Raw genomic sequence first — 18,711 nt, 5'->3', positions numbered from 1 at the left:
TATATAGTCCTGTCTACTCTTAAGTAGATGTTCCTTGTGGACATTTATTCTTTATCATCTACTGAATTTCCCATAATGCCTAGCGCACTGTACTGTGCGTAGGGATGCAATGTATATTTTCCATTTGGGACAAGTTTCTTAACGTGACAGATTTTCCAAGCACCAAGTTTGGAAATACCCCAACACATTGATCCCAGTCAGGAGTAAGTGTGGTTATTTCACTGGATGTATTTTATTTGTATCAGTAAGGTGTTGTCATTGTACCTGGAATTATAGGCACCTGCCAGGTGTCTGTTTATCTTGCTTACTTTCACAGCTAAGAAATAATCAGTCCCTGGTTTTCACGTGGATGTGAGACAAGCTAGGATCGTTGGTGTCCTGCATATGCTGTTCGTGTTAATTGGCGTAAACTGTTTGACTCCATAAACCATGGGACACCGTGTCTCATTCCCTCTCTGGTCTTCAATGTATGAGGCAGTGGGCTCGAGGTGCTCCACAGAGCGGGCCCACACGTAATGTCACAGACCCTTTCTTTATGACACGGTGTCAAGGGTCTGTGTTTGCAGAGTGATTTTCTGGAGAAGTGCCTTGCCCTTCTACGAGCCAAGTGTTTCAGAGTGTTCCATAAATGCTGGGCAGAAGGGCTCTTAGGGCCATCTCTCAAGCTAACTGGAGATACTAAGTAAGGCCCAGGGGAAGTTTAAGAAACAGGAACTTCTTGTGTTTGTTCTATTGATTTTTCTGCCAACAAAAAAGTGTAACAAATTGTGGTGTTTTCAAATAAAAGCATCAGGAATAAACTCCAATTTTAGAGAGTGATTGCCTGGGCACACACGCAGGTGCATTTGGGGGAGGGCTGGATGAAGCAGGAGCTAGGTAACCGTGCCAGGTCGGTAAGGGCCAGGGTCGTGAAACATTATTTACAATCGAACAAAGTGGTAATTTTGCCAACTCTCCATTCTCAAATACGGCATCCTCTTCATGGTAATCAAACTATTACTCTGACACGGTTTCCTTATCAGGAAACCGGTCTGTGATTGTGACCTGAAAATGAAGGTTGTCTTTCAACTCATTTGAATTGCAAACAGGAGAGACAACCTATAGCTACTGTGGCATATTTTTTAAGCAATACCAGGCACCTACGTTGACCTCCTATTTACATTCCTTTGAGAAGAAAAAAAATCACATAAAAGCCACCAAGAAACACATTTCACAGCAGGCAAATTAATTGGTTTTACAGTATTTGAATGGAGGGTTTGTCAAATAAAACATGCCGTGACAGTTAACAGTGTCATTTAGAGCCAGAAAATTATTGGCTTATTTGTTATTGGATAAAAGGAAGGCAAACATTTTGTATTAGGAAGTTTTAATGTGTTTAAAGTCCTCATTAGGGATTAATGGACATGCTTCCTTAGCATAGCGCCTCATTAATTTGAGGCTAAACAGTTACTTCTGTGTTTCAATCTCAGTGTTGTTTCTTAACATTTTTTTTTACTTCTCTTTAATTAGATCTTGCAGTTGAGTTTGGTCTCTACACCATTGGAGGTGTCGAATTAATTAATGAGATTTATAAATCTAATGGAAGGGAGTTATTCTTAGCTATCATTTCATTTTAGTGAGCAGTTAAACCACATGTAAGTGGGTGCAGCTCTGAGATTCCAGAAGCCTAGAAACAATGTGAACTTCCCTGAATATATTTAGTAGTGTCACTTGGCATTAATAGATAAAAGTGTTTTAATTAGAGTTATAAATAATAGGGGAGCTGGCGAGGATTCACTTCCCGTGCACAGGGCTTGTTCTCTCAGATCATCGCTGTCAGAGAAGAGCAATTGTAGGTCTCTTTCTGTGGCATCGCGGTGTCAACCACTGGCAATTAAGACAATCCTAAGCGCAGGATTTAGAGAGTCAAGAAGGTGCCAAGTTCGTTAGAGGTTAGTCTGAAAGAGGAGACACTTTCTATCAAGTGTGTTCTGTTGTCACCTTTTTATTGAGGACATGTATGGGTACAATTTGTAAAGTCTATTCCACTGACGATGCTTTAAGGAAAATGTAGCTATAGAGCAAAATCAAACTGAAATCTAGGTTTCTTGTTTTCAAGCAGACACTTAAATCATTAGCTATGTGTTTAGAAGAAGACGAAAGGAGTTTCTTCAGGGCGAGGGATTGCGAATGTCAAGGGAAGACCTTTCCTTTCTGAAAGATTTTCAGAAAATAGGAGCCAAAGATACATATTTAAAAGGTTCTTTTCTAAATGGGGTCACAGCACGTAATTTAAGACCCCATAATATGCCTGTGGTAGTGTCTTCAGAAGCTACCAGAAAAATCTGAACTCCCACTTCATTTTTTCCCCCCTGGTGAGGAAGTCTTGTATCTCTAGAAACCATAAATGCTTAGAAGAAGTTGTCAATCCAAGACGAATTATAAAAGATAATCGTACTTTAAAATGTCTCCTGCTAACATAGTAAATGTGTAAAAGTTTTCTTAAGGACAAAATAGTTAAGTGATTAAAAACAGCTCTTCTTTAAACAATTTGGAAACTCCTTCCAATGCTCCGTAGGAATGATCTCTCTCAGGAGGATATGGGTTAATGGCGCTCTCTACTTCCCGAGGGACAAAGTTGAATTCATTTAGCCCCCAGAGAGGCGTTCCTCAGGCCCCGCGGTCCACTTCGTCCGGGCTTGTGGGTCATGTGAGATTCACCACTGTGGGATCCCAGCAGATCATTGCTCGTGCTCCTGGGCGCTCTGCTTGTTCCATTCAGAATGAAGTCCCTTATAGATTAGAGCAGTTGGAGAACTGTGAGCTGTGGTTAATTAGCTGATCAGTGTGGGAAAGTGCAGTAGCTGATAGTGGGGAGCAGAGCGCCACCTCCTTCTAAATCGCCAGAGGCTACTTGGCCTCCAATTGTCTCCTTTCCCCTACCTCCTCCTTCCTTTATCTCCGTACTGTGGGCATAGACAGCATCTCCTTCAGTGTTTCACACGATAGCTCCCTCTTTCTCGCTCTTCAGTATTGCCAGAGAGTTCTATTATACTTTCCTAGCCTACCCCTCTTCCTGTTCTCCAACAGAACCTTTTCCACCTTTCCTTTCTCCGCATGTTTCCAATAACCAGCCCCGTTCTCCACTGATGACCTTGCCACATACTTCATAGAGAAAAATAGATACAATCAGACAAGTACCCCCTCATCTTCTCGTCTTTAATTTCTCCAACCCAATTGCTTACGTACCTAAGGCACTCTGCCTTCCCTGCCGTTACAATGGAAGAACTGTCCAGAAGGGTCCACGCTCCTCTTTCAGGCCAGCCTCTCCAGTTGTGTCCTAGTCTGTTCGCTCCTTCTCAAGGACTTTGCTTTTACAATCATCCATTTTTTTCTTTCGCGATACGTCTCTTCCCCTCTCCACTGAGTTACACCCACTGGTATATGAATATGCCTTAGTACCATCCCTCTTAAAATACAAAGAAAAACCTCGACACCGCATCACCACATCCTATCACCCCGTCTCTCTGCTCCCTGTCACAGCGGGAATTGTTTATTCCCTCCTGCATCCGCCCCTCCCACTCTCTCCTCAGCACACTCCGGTGAGGTGAGGGTCACATGCACAGCATGCCGCTGAAACGGCTCTGTCCAAGGTGGCCGATGGCCCAGATGGCCTAGGATCGGCCGAACCCAGCCGATTCTGCATCCTTATCTTACTGAATGGCTGCTTTCTCCTTGAAACACTTTCTTCTCTGGCTTTCTGGGACATCATGCTTGCCTGATTTTCCTCCTGTCCCCCTAGCCACTCCTAAGGATTCAAGGGGTGGCTTTGGAATACATGATGTGTGATACATCGTATGCCATGCTATCTGGAATGTGGACTCGTCACAAAAGAAACTGTAAATGGTCTTTTGATGCAGTTTCATCTTCGGATGACTAAGGTGTGAAATTAGTTTTATAGCTGAGGCCTATAGTACGTGTCTGCTACATGTGGTATATGAGTTGCCTGCTTCCTCGTGTTTTTTTTCTATTGAAGCCTAGTTGATTTACAATGTCGTGTTAATTTCTGCTGTACAGCAAAGCAATTCGGTCATACATATCAATACATTCTTTCTTAATATATATTCTTTTCCATTATGGTTTATCATAGGATATTGAATATAGTTCTCCATGAAATAACTCTTTTCCTCACGTTTGTATTAGTTAGTACAAAAATCAGTTTGCATTTCCCATGCATTTAAAAACCGTCAGCAGAAGAAGAGGAAATGTACCCGGGATCTGACAATTAGCATCAGTGAGAAAATGGTCCATGTGTAGGAGGTAGAGAATTGAAGTTGAGATGTGGATACTACATGTGGACCTGCACACAAGATAGCCATTAATGTTAATGGGAGTGCAGTAAGTAGGGATTTCGTGGAATGAAGACTTTAATCTTAAATGGTCCTTGGTTTCCGTGCTAGGACTTGGATGGGACAGAAGTGGGTATCCCGCGGGCCCTGAGGAGTCGTACGCATGCCTAGGAATTTCAGAAGGCAGGGACCGTGGCTGGAAGGTCTCTGGGTTGTAGGGCAGACACGGAGAGCAGACAGAAGGCTGGGAAGAGCACAGGCAGGAAGGGGCAAGCAAGTTGGGTCGGAGTCTGGGAGGCCGGCGAAGGGAAGGAGGAGGATGCAGCTTGAGTGAAAGCAGCGGGATTAAGGCATCTGGGCGAGAAGCCTGGAGAATGTGGGAGGAGGGGCTCCGTCCCTGGGGAGCCTCGCCGGCGGCAGCGAAGGCACAGCTCGGGTGACCAGAGGCAGGGCGTCCTGGGGGAATGTGGGTCAGGCAGCCAGCCTCTTCCAGAAGGGCTCTTGGTTTCTTAGGGTAATCTTTGTAGATGTGTACCTTTTCTTTAAGACTTTCACCCCCCACCCCACCCCCCGTTTATAGCTCACTCTTCTATAGAAACTAGTTATTAGACCAAATAAATGAACAGTGAGCTAATGGCTATTCAGAGCCCGCTGAATTAAGTACTCTTCACTTCAAATTCCATCTGCCGTTAGGTCCTCTCCACTGATGATGGGCCTTTCTGCATATGCATTCCGCCGTTGCCCATACCTAATGTAATCAGTGGAGAGCTGTCCCCATAATGAAGCACATCGCCCCCCTTCCCCTTCAGCCCCCCTTCGCTCTCTGTTGTCTTACGCCCTCAAGTCCCATCTCCAGCCTCCTTTGTCACCTTCAGTGAGAGCTACCAGATGGAGCCGCGGCCTGAGACTCCTTATGCACTGGGCCCCTGAATAGGATTTCATAATTAGCGACATTCACAAGATGTCATGGGGGCCAATTTCCAAGGCGACTAAACTATGTACTCAGTGGTTCCAAGGTTCAGGGTGCTGACAACTTTCCAAGAGCCTTAGAGGGAACTTCGAATAAAAGCTGTTGATGGAGTCTTCAGATGCACCCACTGCCAGGCTAAGGTACTTTTATATGCCTCACTTCATCTCAACCTCACGACAGTCCTCGAAGTGGAATTTTATTTCCCTTATATAGATAGAGAAACAGAGGCTCAGAGAAGTTCAAGTGTCTTGCCCAAGTTCACAAAGCAAGTTAAGTATCAGAGCTGGGATTAAAATCCAAGTCCCTCCAGCTTCAAAGCCCATGCTCTTTCCCCTACCCCTTTATGCCCCCAGAAAGCACAGTAAATTATCTCACTGATTTGCTCAAATAAATAAAATGTGATCGCTGAGTCTTCCTTTTTAGTTTTAGTTCCACGTAAGGTTCTAGACACAGGGTCACTTTCTATACTTAGCTTAAAATGGCAAGTGGTATATTCCTTTGATCTTCATGCTCTACTTTTAAAAAATTTATTTATTTTATTGATTTATTTTTGGCTGTGTTGCGTCTCCGTTGCTGCGCACAGGCTTTCTCTAGTTGCAGCGAGCGGGGACTATCATGCTCTACTTTTTATTGCTTCTTTTCTTAGAGCGAATGGTGAATATTAGCTTGTTTTACATGGGGTATTTTGACCATGTGACACCCTTAAAAATTAGCCGGAAGCAGTATTTTAAATACCAACTCCTTGGACACCCAGGACTTTTGCTGTATTAAAATGAAATGGGAAGATGAGCTGGTTGGCTGTACCATGTGACTGTTGTGAAATCTTCTTTGTTTTGATTAAAGTTATATCACCTGAGGATTTCTGTCTGCGTTTATGTTAACTGTTCCCGTTTAACCGTAGACTCATGAATACAAACTAGAATAGGGACAGGTGGCAGGAAGCAAGGGACAGAAAGATCTTAACCTGAACTGGGTTCGTCCTTTTCCAAGTTGGAAAACGGGGACTCCCTGGATGGGGAGGGGAAATAAAGGGATCTCAAAGTGAGTGCGAATGGGAACTTCAGAGGCTGCTGCTCCTTGTTTGGACAAATGACCGATGATGGGGATTAAACATTTTAAAAAGCCGGAAAACTCATTTGCTACTAGAATATCATAACCTGAGTTTTCATTTTGTTAGTGATGCCGTGTCAGGGGATCTCTGTGTCGTCAGTCAGTCGTGGGGATGAATGGGGCAATTTGTTAATGAAAATACAAATGGAATTAGTTTGGAAGCTGCCGGCGGTGTCAGTCGCGGATCTTGTTTAACTGGGCCGGTAGCATGGATTTTGGTGTTAGTGATGTGTCACTCAGTGTCACTTGCACTTGTTAGGAGAATCCAAGCGTTCACTGGCAATTAAACTTGCAATTTGTGAATTTTACTGGGCGAAGTCTTTGTCAAGGTGAAACATGCCTAGAATAGTGGACTTAGATGGCCAGGTTTTGTGGGAAAACTTCAGGGTGATTTTAGAAAAAAAAAAAAAAAAGACCTCTTTTCCCTCGCAATCACTTAATAAAAATGTACTCAGAGACACGCATCCCGCTCTACTGGGTTAACCGTGTGATGATCATGATTCTTTTAATGTTTTACATGAATCTTCGTGTTTTCTATCAGTGTCTCTCAATGCCACAATCAGGGTATTTTTGCTATCTTGTATTACCCTAATCGCCAAGAAGTGTGCTCCAAACTGATTAATTCCAGAATGATTAAAACATCCTATGCAATTCATTTATTGTTGCTGCAGTTAATTGAATATTTGATGATTTAAAGGTACCCTGATTATTTCCTAAGATATGTCTTTATCACCAGGCAGATGATCTGCGCGTGGTCCCTGTGTGGCTACATGGGGTGGCAGCCGGCACTGTCACACGCCGAGAGGGTAGGCACTTGGGAGGGCTCTCAGTCAACTCAGCACCTGCCCGATGGGCGCCTGCCTTCCCTGGCCCTTAGAGGACCCCGTCCGTGCCCAGCCCGAGAGGGTAGTCTGGGGCCAGGAGTGAGAGCACAGCCTCCCCGGGCGGCGTGCAGCTCGCTTTCTGCTCCCGGAGGAGGGGGCGGAGAGGGGGATGCAGGAGATCGCCGGCTCTGAGTGGCTAACTTGCGCTTTGTGGACTCTCTGAATACTCAAGAGTGCATTGAAAGGGAGGCGAAGGTGGCTCCGGAATTAAGCGGCAGCTTGGCAACTCGTCAGGCGGCAGTTCTAATCCCAGTGTCACCACTAGTTCTCCTCCTGTCTCCTGTCACACCTGTCCGAGTGACTCCTCCACAGTTCCTGCGAGAGGACGGGGCTGTGGGAGACACACTGACAGACAGACAGAGCAACCAGGCAGCGGGGGCTGAGCCCGGCTTCTGTCCAGAGCGCAGTGTGAGTGACCTGGGTGCCGTTCCTCAGGGGGCTCTGAACCTGAAGTGGCCTTAGGTGGCCCCGGCACTGCTCGGCCATGGCAAATCCTTGGCCTCTCACCCCCTTATGGGGCGAGGACTGCGATGGGGACCTCGGCGGCTGGGACCTCCTGTCGGACATGGCTCTGTCCGTGAACCCGGTAGGTACCCCTGACACCCAAGTCAGACCTCCTGTTCCGTATTGTCTGTTTCCCCTGTAAATGTTTGTCTCCCCCAATTTGCGTGGAGTCTCGAAGGCAGAAATTAGGTTGTCTTCGGTGTCTTTAAATCCTCCCCTTGGCACCGTCCTGAGCACAGTGTGAGCTCAGTCAGGATTTGTTGTCTAAAGAAGTAAATGGGAGAACTGATGAATAGGCGGACGGGCGAATGAATGCGATCCTATTACCCTTGTCACCACCTTACAATGTATGTCCCAGTGGGTCTCAATTGTTTGTTTTCCCGTCCCATCTAGACATTTAACTCCGAGAGAAACAGGCCAAGTCTGACGGCTCTTTGTGTCACCGACCCCCCTCGCCCAGCACTGTTCTAGGCACAGAGGAGATGCTCGCTGGCTAATTCAAAAGCACTTGCAGGGGGGGAAAAAAACCACCTGAGGCTCAAATGAGTTGTCTTGCGGTGAAAAGAGCAGCGGAGCAGGGCTAGATGACTTTGCAGGACTGGTGACTCCATGTCAATGCTGGATTCCAGTATTTTCTAAAAAAGAAAAAAAAAAATCTGAACGCTCGGTATGGATGCATATTTATTTGACTGTCCGTGTCGGCAGAGTTCTTCCCCAGAGTCCACAACTCTTTCTATTTTGACAGCATTTCCCCATAAGGAAACGGATATTTATAATACCAGGTGTAGACATGATATTTGCGGTTGGCAAGAGTGAGTCAGATCTTACCTTGTGCAGACGAGAAGACTGGGCTTCGTAATAAAGGCAGTGAGGAGACCAGCAGGGCAGGGGCTAAAAACCCAACGCAGCATGAGGGGCTTTGCGGGTTACAAAGCGCGTTCACATACCTTATTTCATTTGCTGCTCGCAGAAACCTTTGTGAGCTTTGAAAGGAGCAGGTATTACTCTTATCGTCCTTTTATTTTACTCGATTTTATTTTATAGTTGGGCAAACTGGAACTCAGAGGGGTAAGGTTGTGAAGTCCTGTTCCCAAGGGGTAAGATCAGCCTCCCACCCAACTCTTGAGACTCGTAGGCAAATGTCCTTGCTGTGTCTGCATGTGGCTCATACTTTTTTCCCACTTTTATTTCAAAATTAACATTTGTGTGTTTGTGTGGCAAAGGGAAAACAAAGACCTTTTCATGAGAGTTGGGCAGCCCAACAGATACAGTGGGACAACCACACTGAAGATTGAAGTCTTGGCTGTAATCATTTTGACCTTTGTGTTTGGGGAAGGTATATGTTAGAAGTTCAACAACTCTCTTGGAAAATACGGTTGCTAGAGCCTTGAGCAATGGAATGAGATTTTTTTAAAAATTTATTTAGTTAGTTAGTTTTGGCTGCACTGGGTCTTCGTTGCCACACGCGGGCTTTCTCTAGTTGCAGCGAGCGGGGGCTGCTCTTCATTGCGGTGGCTTCTCTTGTTGCGGAGCACGGGCTCTAGGCACGCAGGCTTCAGTAGTTGTGGCACAGGGGCTCAGTAGTTGGGGCTCGCGGGGTTAGTTGCTCCGCGGCACGTGGGATCCTCCCGGACCAGGGCTCGAAGCCGTGTTCCCTGCATTGGCAGGCGGATTCTTAACCGCTGCGCCACCAGGGAAGTCCTTGGAATGAGATTTTATTTGCTGTTAAGAATAATCAGTTGAGTTCTGTAATCCTGTAATATGTTAGACCAGCCTCTCCTAGTGTATATTCTGCAAACACCCATTCTATGGAATGGCGATCATTGTTAATTGGAAAAAAAAAACACACATGAAAACTAAAAACCCAACAATCAGTAGTCAAGAAAGTTGGGAACATGCTGCTTTAAACCAATTACATAGGTGTCTCAGAGCCTCTAAGTTGCATCGTGGGTTGCCAAGAGGGGGATGCATGGCAGCATTGCCCATACTTTTTTGGACACGGAACCTTTCATTTTGCAGGACTGGTGTCCGTGGGATGCCCTGCTTTATAGTACTTACCATGGTAACAGTCGTCCATTACCTATGTGATTCTTCACACCCACCTTCTTCCTGAGTCTACAAACTCCATGAGGGAGGAAACTGTCTCCTTCTGCTTCTTTCCGTTGTGTCTTTGCCGACCACAAGCCTGGCGGCACAGTCCCTGGCCCTCAAAGAATATTTGTTGAATGAATGAATGAATGATCTCTGCTAGACCAAACCACGTGTGGTTCCCTATCAGGAGCCTGTATTTAAGGTTCTTTACCATGTCTGCCCAGGCAATTTGTCAGCCTTTCCTTCTACTGTTCTTTCCGCTCAATATTAGAGTATTCGTGTTCTTGGAAGGGTGACTGTATAATTTGTCGTCCGAATCAGGACATTTTTGAGGGTGAAAAGGGACACTGTCAGTAATGACAGCAGAATAACATGTGTACACTGGAACCACACTGGGTTATAACCCAGGCTGGATGGCCCCCTCATTATTGTTGACTCTCTAATTCCCCACTAGGGATTTTATGCTGCTTGGAGCAGGGACTCTTCCATGGAGTAGGTAGTCAAGGTAGTCAAGAAATATTGGTTGAAATTAATGTATGTACAGTAGTGACTGTTATGCTCATTTAAGATTTACTGATGATTGTAGCGTGTATTTTTTTAAGATCGAGGGAAACGGGGGCCATATTCTCTTCCCCATTTCCTCAAATATAGTTGTGTTTATACCTTAATCTATCAGAGTAACGAGGGGATTAGGACTTAATGGCCCTTGCGAGAGGCCTGGAACCTACAGCCTCTGTGGCAGTACTCTCTGTACAGGACTGGCCTTTTACCTCCCAAGGCAGTGAGTGAAAGAGACCAAATGGTCTCCCTACTGGAACTGGAGGGAAGTGGAGGTGATCAAACTGCCTTCTTGGAGAAGGTGTGAAGGAGAGAGTTCGGAAGGTTTGGGGGATGCCCGTACCTGCACAGGTGCCGTCACACCTGGTAGACCTTCCTGCAGCTGGTGGTCCCACCCTCAGGTCCCTCATCAAACACAGCTTTAGAGCTGGTGTTTCACTTCGGCATTTGGTTTCTTGCTCTCACTGACTCTGGAGCTCCTGAAGGAAAGGGCATGTGCCTGGTGCGGAGTCAGTACTCGGTACAGCTCTGCTAGTCGCTTGAATTTTGATTGATTAGGAAGGTGTCACACTGAGGAGAAAAGCTCAGGGCGTTCACTTTGTGAGATTCTCTCTGTAGGCATCTGATTGGACTCCTGAGTTGAAAGGGGACTTCAATTAATCACAGAAGTGGTTCATATAGGCGTCCTCTTCTACAGATCTGTGATTATGAATAACATGGTAAAGTATGTCAGGGGGTGGAAGAGGCCTCAAAGATCAGGAAGGCGAGCTCCTTCTTTGGATGGATGAGCAAAGTGAAGCTCGGGGGACAGGGGAGGGTGGCTCCGTGTCCCGGAGCAAATCAGTGACAGAGCCAGGCCCTCTCTGCATCTTGTACTGTGGTCTTACTGCTTCCGTAAAAGAAAACAAAATTGGCCATTTGCAGATACTTACTGCTTTGTATTTCATAGGGGGAAAACCCCACATGTATAGCTATATTTACTTCCTTTACAGTTTTTCCTACAGGGTAAAATATTATACAACATGCTTCTCTGAGAATAACTAGATTATGGTTAATTTTCTTTTTTTGTTTATTTTGTTTTAGGTGAGCCTTCCCAGTGACCCAAGCTGTGTTGAAGAAATCTTGCGGGTGAGTTTAAACCTTTATCTCTCTGCCTTTTAATAATGAAGCAGTCAACCTGCTCAAGCTGTTTAAAGTCATTCCTCTTCTGTTTCCGGGAGTGTCTCATTTCTTACCTCGTCTTCTTGCTCTCTAATCAAGCTAGTCTCCTGATCTCACCAAGCTTCTGTCGCCTTCTCGCATCCTTCTGAGTCTTTTCAGGGCTGAGCAGAGACTCACCACCTCCTTTAGGAAACGTTTCCTGTTCAAGCATCCTACCCACAATCTTTGCCTTTCTGTTCTCTGGGATCTCAGGTCAGCCTCATTGCTGCCTCCTGCTACGTTGCTGATGGGACATGGTCATGGAGATTGTGGCCTACAACAAGGGGATGAGAAGTGGCAGGGTGGAGGGGAGGAGATGAGGAGAGACTTGAGAATGATGGCAAGTTGTGGGAGATGGTACTAATGGGGGTGAACTGGTGCATGAGAATGGCGTGGAGACAGCACAGAGCTGCAAAAGGTGGCAATGACCTCTCCCAAAGTACACGATTAAAGCAAAAGGAGAAACCAAAGCCAAGGCAGAGAAATGTGTCTCCCGTGTCTGCCTGTTGGCATCCTAAGGCGTTGCGGTATATGAAGAATAGGAATCATGGGAGTGAGTTCTCTCTCCACCATTTGTCACTTCTGCAATTTGGACAGATAACTTCGTCTTTCTGAATCTCCCTTCCTTGTCTGTAAAAGAGGACAATAACGCCTGTCCTAATTCCCTTATAAGCTGCCGAGAGGTATATAAATGCTATTTACTATGAGGAATGATCAGTGTGGCCGGGAGAAAAACATGCTGGCTTTCCACTGGGGAAAGAAATCCATCTCTGTGCCCGGGGAAATTCTTCATCCCCTTTCCTCACCTCCCCAAGTCACCTCAGCTCCCCCGACACTCTCCCTGGTAAGTGTTGGAAGCAAACCCTGTGAAGATGCAGCGAAAGGAATAAAAAGGAGTAGAAACCTGTTCACCATGGAGCTGACCGGGCGCCTGATTCCCCCACTGTGGACATTCGTGCACCTTTTCCAGCCCAAGAATGTCGTTACTGACTGTTAAAGAGGGGAGTCCGATCACTCTGCTCAGAGATGAGACGATCTGAGTTAGGGGAGTACTGGTTACTTTGGTAAGAGTCCAGGAACCCCTCCATCATCTCTCCCTGGGATCCAAGGGCCGGGGGTGGAGGTGGGGTGGGGAGTGTGGGCGGCCGCCATGAAATCCACAGCGTGATGCACCCTCGGAACCCAGCCGCTTGCTCCCTGCACCTTGCATCGGGTGGAGACAGTGCAGATGTACGAAATACACCCAGTACTGTGAGGGTCTTGGCCACCTGCCTTTTAGAGAAAGGCGATGCTGAAAGAAACCTCTTCCTCTAGTCCCTACAGTAGTCTGGCTTTTCCAAATGAAGTCAGTGGTCTTTTCTGAACCCCAGAGGAATGCCAGACCCGTTTCAGAATCACCACCTCATTTGTGACAGTTGGAATTCTCCACTTCAGAGCAGCCTGGCCCTGGAGCCTAGGTGGCCCACACAGTGACCGAGCGAGGGGAGCCGGCTGGACACCTGGCAGAGGCTGGCGACTCCAGGCTGCTGGAGAAGCCACTTAGAGAAACAACAGAATGTCACTTAAACACGGAAAGAAAAGAAGTAGTTACCTTAATAAGCTCATAATAGGTAGCTCCCTTTGAGAAAGTAACAAAAGTCTTTCTGTTGTTCTTGAAAGAGAATCTAGGGGAATGGGCTTTTTTTTTTCTTTCGAAGGGCTATACATCGTATAGAATTCTGGGGTCTTTGTTTCGTTTCGTTTTCTCGACAATACCGTTAATGAGTGGACTTTCCTTTATTGAAGAGTGACATGTTTCAGTCTCCATGCTTGGAATTTTATAGACCACAGTACACGGCACAACAGAGTGCTTGCTGGACACTTTTGTTACAGCACGTTCACGTTCCTGTTTGTTTGAGGGCCTCGGAGCCCTGCAGACGATCCCACAGTAAGTCTGTTGGTCACCTTGCTCCCAATCTGCTTCCTTCTTGAAGGGGCTGGAGGGGGGAGATACCTTTCCTCTTTCTCTCCTCCTCTCTCTGACCCCCTCGGTGCTTTTCCAACTAAGCCGAGTCCAGAGCAAGGTCATCTTCTCTCCCTCACTGAAGGGGGCTCTGCAGAGGAAGGGGCTCTGGCCCAGGGGTGGGAAAAGCTGGCCGCCGGTTGTTCCTGACGTTCCATCACTTCCTAGCTGTGTGGCTTTTCAATTTCCTCGTCTGGAGAACAGGGGGTCATTCTGCGCCCTTACATCCCTCTCCTCTGCCGTGAACGAGTCTGTAATGTGTACACACCGCTGGCACGTGTAACGGGGAGAGACCTCCGTCTGTCGGCTCGCCCAACTTTCCCACCTCCCCGAGTCCCCCTTTTTTCCCTCTACAGCCCAGCAGGCAAAGTCACTTCATCGCACATTGGTACAGACGAAGTAGGACACGACTGGCCTCTCCCCGCTCTCAGCCCCTCAGTGCCCAGGCGGTGGAAGTACTTTGGCCTAACGCATTGGATTTGGGCCCCCTTTTCAAAACGCTGTTCAAGTTCAAACCAGTTGGCTTCCTTTGAAAGTCCCTCTCGCCATTTTTCCCCTTCAGACCTGCTTCTCTTTCCACGCACTCCTGGCTCTCATTCTACCCGGGAGCCCACCTTGTCTGGTCTTCCAGGGCTGACTTGATCTGATATGACGAACGTATGTCCCTCTAGCACGTGACTGCCTTTCAGAGTACTTGAACCTCATTATCTTATTTTGATCGTAGGAACCATGGTAGTCCATTATTATTGGCTTGGCCAAAAAGTTCGTTCGGGTCCTCCGGAAGATGTTATGGAAAAACCCGAATGAGCTTTTTGGCCAACCCAGTGTTTCAGGAAATCGGGGCCCAGAGAGGTTATACATGACCTGCCACCCTGGGTGAGGCTAGTATATGGCAGAGGCACAAGGAGAGTCTGGTCTTCGCTTTGCCCTACACCTGTCAACCACCGTGTCACAAACCTACAGTGAAAATCTCTGGATTCAAAAAAAATTGCCTCAGATGCTCGGCAGACTGACTCCTAGCAACTCTAACTGGGAATACCAGCACACCGACAAAATCTGAGCCGGTCTTAGGAATGAATTCTTCCGGACATCTTGAATATTTTCAAATCGCATTTCAAATAATAAAAGAATAACGATAACAAATTACTGCTACTAATAAAAAAGTAATAGTAGTAATGTGCGACTTCATGCAGGCGGAGTACTTAAGTGCATTATGTCATTGACTTTTCACAACAGAACTAAAAGATTTTATTATTAGTTACTGGTTATGGTAAGCCAGAGAGGTTGAGTAATTCGCCCTCAGGGCAAACAACCGGCTCTAACAATCTTCATGCTGCCCCCTCCTGTTCTCTGTTCCTGTTGTCTCACCTGAATCCATCCTTATTCCACAAGCTCCGGGCTCTTACGATTAACATTACAATGGCGTCAACCAACAGTTCATTTCAGCTTCTGTTGTTTCCTTAATTCGTACACACTCAGTTATGCCAAAATAATTCCACGTAGTTTTTCCAACAAATCAGAATTCATCAGCCCACAACACCTTTCCCGCCACCTGCCCTTCTTCCACAAAACAAGCTGTGGAAATTCAGAGGGCTTTGCTCCTTGTCGAGTATATTATTGCTTTTTATAAATTTTCCAGATCAGAAACTTAAAGGCAGCACATCTGTGCAGCGCAGCCCAGCCTGCGTACCTGTTTCCATCAGCATGCCATTTTCTCTTCAGACTCAAGCTACCCTCGAGTACCAACAGAAATGAAAAATAATAATAACTCTGGCCCTAGTGATGGCGTTCCGCAGTTACAATTCATCTGTCATATGAGGGATTCCTAAGCTGCTCGTATGTAATAATCTGGGCCACAGCGGCGGCTTCTTTTCTAGCTCCGCCGGGTTTTATGGGTCCTAGAGTAATCATTTCTGGAAGAGTTAAGCCGAGGAGAGCAGTCTGCACTAAATGCTCCTAGCTGTGGATGGATGTTCAATGATTATTTCTTCTGCAGTGGTATGATTTATTTGTTCTTAGCAAGAATTGACTTAAAAATATCAACAGACTATCAATTAAATCCTTTCCAGAGTCACAAATGCAGATACAGCACTTCTCTTAGATTTGACGCCGAACAGATTGTGTTTCCTAGCTAAGTACCTTCCGTAGTTGATAATTTCATAAGCAAACATCTGTATGGGTAATTCACTGTTTATGAGGGATGCTGAATTTGCTAGCTAGGATTTAGGGAACTTGATTTGATAAACTATCGTCTTACAGATTTCTCCCTGCCATATGGATCAGGTCTGTAAACACCGGCATGGGCACCTCTTTTGATTGCAGCATGATCTGTGTTTACAACATTTTAAATTATGGCAATTCTGCTTATTAGGTCTATGTTTAAGTGCACAGTTTTAGTGTGGAAAGAACTTACCAAATAATTAGAGGACGGCCATGTACAGTGCTTGCTAGTTTTTACTTTTAAAGGGGAAACGAATGAAAAAGCCCATCTTAAGAGTGAGAAAAAAAATGGATTGGGGAGCAAAACTGATCAGACAATTACGTCTGAAAGGAATTTTGATTATATTATCATAACTATGCAGCATAATCAAGCACCTTTCAGTAGAATTCCTTTGATAAATTTAACCAATAATTAGGCAATTGATTTTATATCCTGTCAAATTAATGTATAAATAATGTTCAAATTGGAATCATGCAAACGATTTTCTCCATAGCCGTCTTAAATACTAATCCTCCCAGGATGATTCAGAAAGCATCTATCCTATTCTGGTGTGGACTTTCAAAATTATAGTTTCTTGAAATAGTAATATAGTGTTCCATCCAAGAAAGACAACAACTGCTAAATATAATTTAGACTGTAATTAACATTAACACTGATGGAGTCAAATAAACGGACTAACCAATGATTGCACCCTCTGCTATTCTGATGACTAGTTCCTACCTACTGACACTGGGAAATATGTAAATTTGTCAGCAGGTGAAAATGCCCTTGACTGGGTAACTTATGTGGAGTATTACCTTTTCTGAAGCTAACTCAAAGCACTAATGGACTTCATACGTAACGTGCATGTGTGAGGTGAGCTATTCATGGAACCAAATTAGCCCATAAGAGATATTACCCATTATTTGCCTCCCAATAATCATTTCCTCTTTTCTCACACACAAACCAACCCAGAAGAAAGATGCTAAATTTAATTATAACAACTATTATGTGAACAATGTAGGTAAGCCATCCAGTGGGCTTCCAGATGCACTTAGAGCCTGTAAAGCGGTTTAAATATTTTCATGTGGAACCTGGGGGTTTGCAGCTAGTGTATGATGTGAATTTTAAATGATTATCCAGACGTCATTGGGTAAATGAGTAACGTGGGTAACGAGGTGACTGGCCCAGTGAATCATGGGAACCTGTCAAACCTGGGACATGTCAGGGAAGAGATGATGTCAAATACCAGTAACTTAGCAACTCAGCATTTAGCTGTCCAGGGAGCGAACAAGAGTAAGCCCTTTAAAATAGCTGAGTAAATGTATGAGTCCCTATATATCTTGGGTGTGCTATAAAAATAAGCCTGTTTTCTGTCAACTTGTTTCTTTTTGCAAATATAGTGATTTATTATTTTCTATTGAGTTGAATGAAAGCACGTGAGAATTTAAGCCACGTGTAGAATTTACACCTGCTTTCTGTATCTTGGATGTACAGGGAGGGTAATGAAACAATGTATTCGTTTGCCAAAAAGCAGTCTAGGCATATCTGAAAGAAGTAATAGCTTCCAACTGTTGTTTAAGAACCAGTTTTTTTTTCTCCTAGCTGTGCTCGTGGGATTGGGTTGGGAAAAAATGTCTAATGCAAGGAGGTGAACCACTCCATGTGCATCTTCCAGTTTTGAAATGAAAGCACAAAGCAAGGCTTGCCCCATTCTCTTGTAACTCACCAGAAGCATTATGGAGAATGAGAAAAAGAAATGTAAACTCCGTAATTGCTCTAACCAGAAGACATCCATAAGCCTAAGTCACTATTTTGTAAAGATCAAACAGGGAAGAATCCAAGAGATGATTCCCATGGTCATGGACCTGGGGCATAGATGATGAAGCACTGATTTTCAGGATAAGAGGCACACCACAAAAGGCAAAAAAGATATTGCAATAATGGGCACGGGTGTGAAGGTTTGTGATGGGAGCTTCCGTGGGCCAACTCTGAGACGTGCGTATTTTGAGAAGTAGGAAAGGCCGAACCGGATGAGAAATTACATAACTAATCCACATTTGTGGAAAGCACGTTGTTGCTGAGGCAAGGCGGAAGAGCCAGAGGCTGCTTTGAGAGCAGCTTGCAGAGCTGATGTTTCTTGATAAGGCAGAAGTAAAGGCCAAAGCACTGGGTGGCACACCCTGGTGTTCAGAAGAGAATTCCTGCTAGTCTGGTAATATTAAGCCATGGCCGCCACTGCCACAAACGTATCCTGCAAATAACTGCTCCAGGAAGAATGCCTGTCCCTAAAAAATGAGTAATAATCAAAACAGGAATCACTATGAGAGCTATGCAAAACTTAAAAAAATAGCATATGAAAAAATGTAGCAGAAGAAACGTTGCTAGGGAACATGTTAAAGCTATGACCAACGTAGTGGTGTGAATTGTTTAAAAATGAGGGCTTCCCTGGTGGCGCAGTGGTTGAGAGTCCGCCCGCCGATGCAGGGGACACGGGTTCGTGCCCCGGTCCGGGAAGATCCCACATGCTGCGGAGCGGCTGGGCCCGTGAGCCATGGCCGCTGGGCCTGCGCGTCCGGAGCCTGTGCTCCGCAACGGGAGAGGCCACAACAGTGAGAGGCCCGCGTACCGCAAAAAAAAAAAAAAAAAAAAAATGAAGCAGTTTTGGGACTTCTCTGGTGGTGCAGTGGTTAAGAATCCACCTGCCAATGCAGGGGACATGGGTTCGAGCCCTGGTCCGGGAAGATCCCATATGCTGCGGAGCAACTAAGCCCGTGAGCCACAACTACTGAGCCTGCACTCTAGAGCCCGCGAGCCACAACTACTGAAGCCCGCGCGCCTAGAGCCCGTGCTCTGCAACAAGA

General features: G+C 45.6%; 1 protein-coding gene across 2 annotated transcripts in view; it reads left to right on the top strand.

The window, feature by feature from the left end:
• AFF2 (ALF transcription elongation factor 2) overlaps positions 1-18,711 on the top strand; it is a 489,926-nt gene that overhangs the window by 285,508 nt on the left and 185,707 nt on the right. For both annotated transcript variants that reach the window (XM_067722201.1, XM_067722200.1), the window contains exon 4: positions 11,529-11,573. In XM_067722201.1, the coding sequence (XP_067578302.1) occupies positions 11,529-11,573 (45 nt within the window). The remainder of the gene's footprint in view (positions 1-11,528; positions 11,574-18,711) is intronic.

Source organism: Pseudorca crassidens, chromosome X (genome assembly GCF_039906515.1).
Source record: "Pseudorca crassidens isolate mPseCra1 chromosome X, mPseCra1.hap1, whole genome shotgun sequence".
NCBI classification, from domain to species: domain Eukaryota; kingdom Metazoa; phylum Chordata; class Mammalia; order Artiodactyla; family Delphinidae; genus Pseudorca; species Pseudorca crassidens.
The sequence above is the reverse complement of the archived record's forward strand: the minus strand, read 5'-3'. Positions and strand labels throughout refer to the sequence as shown.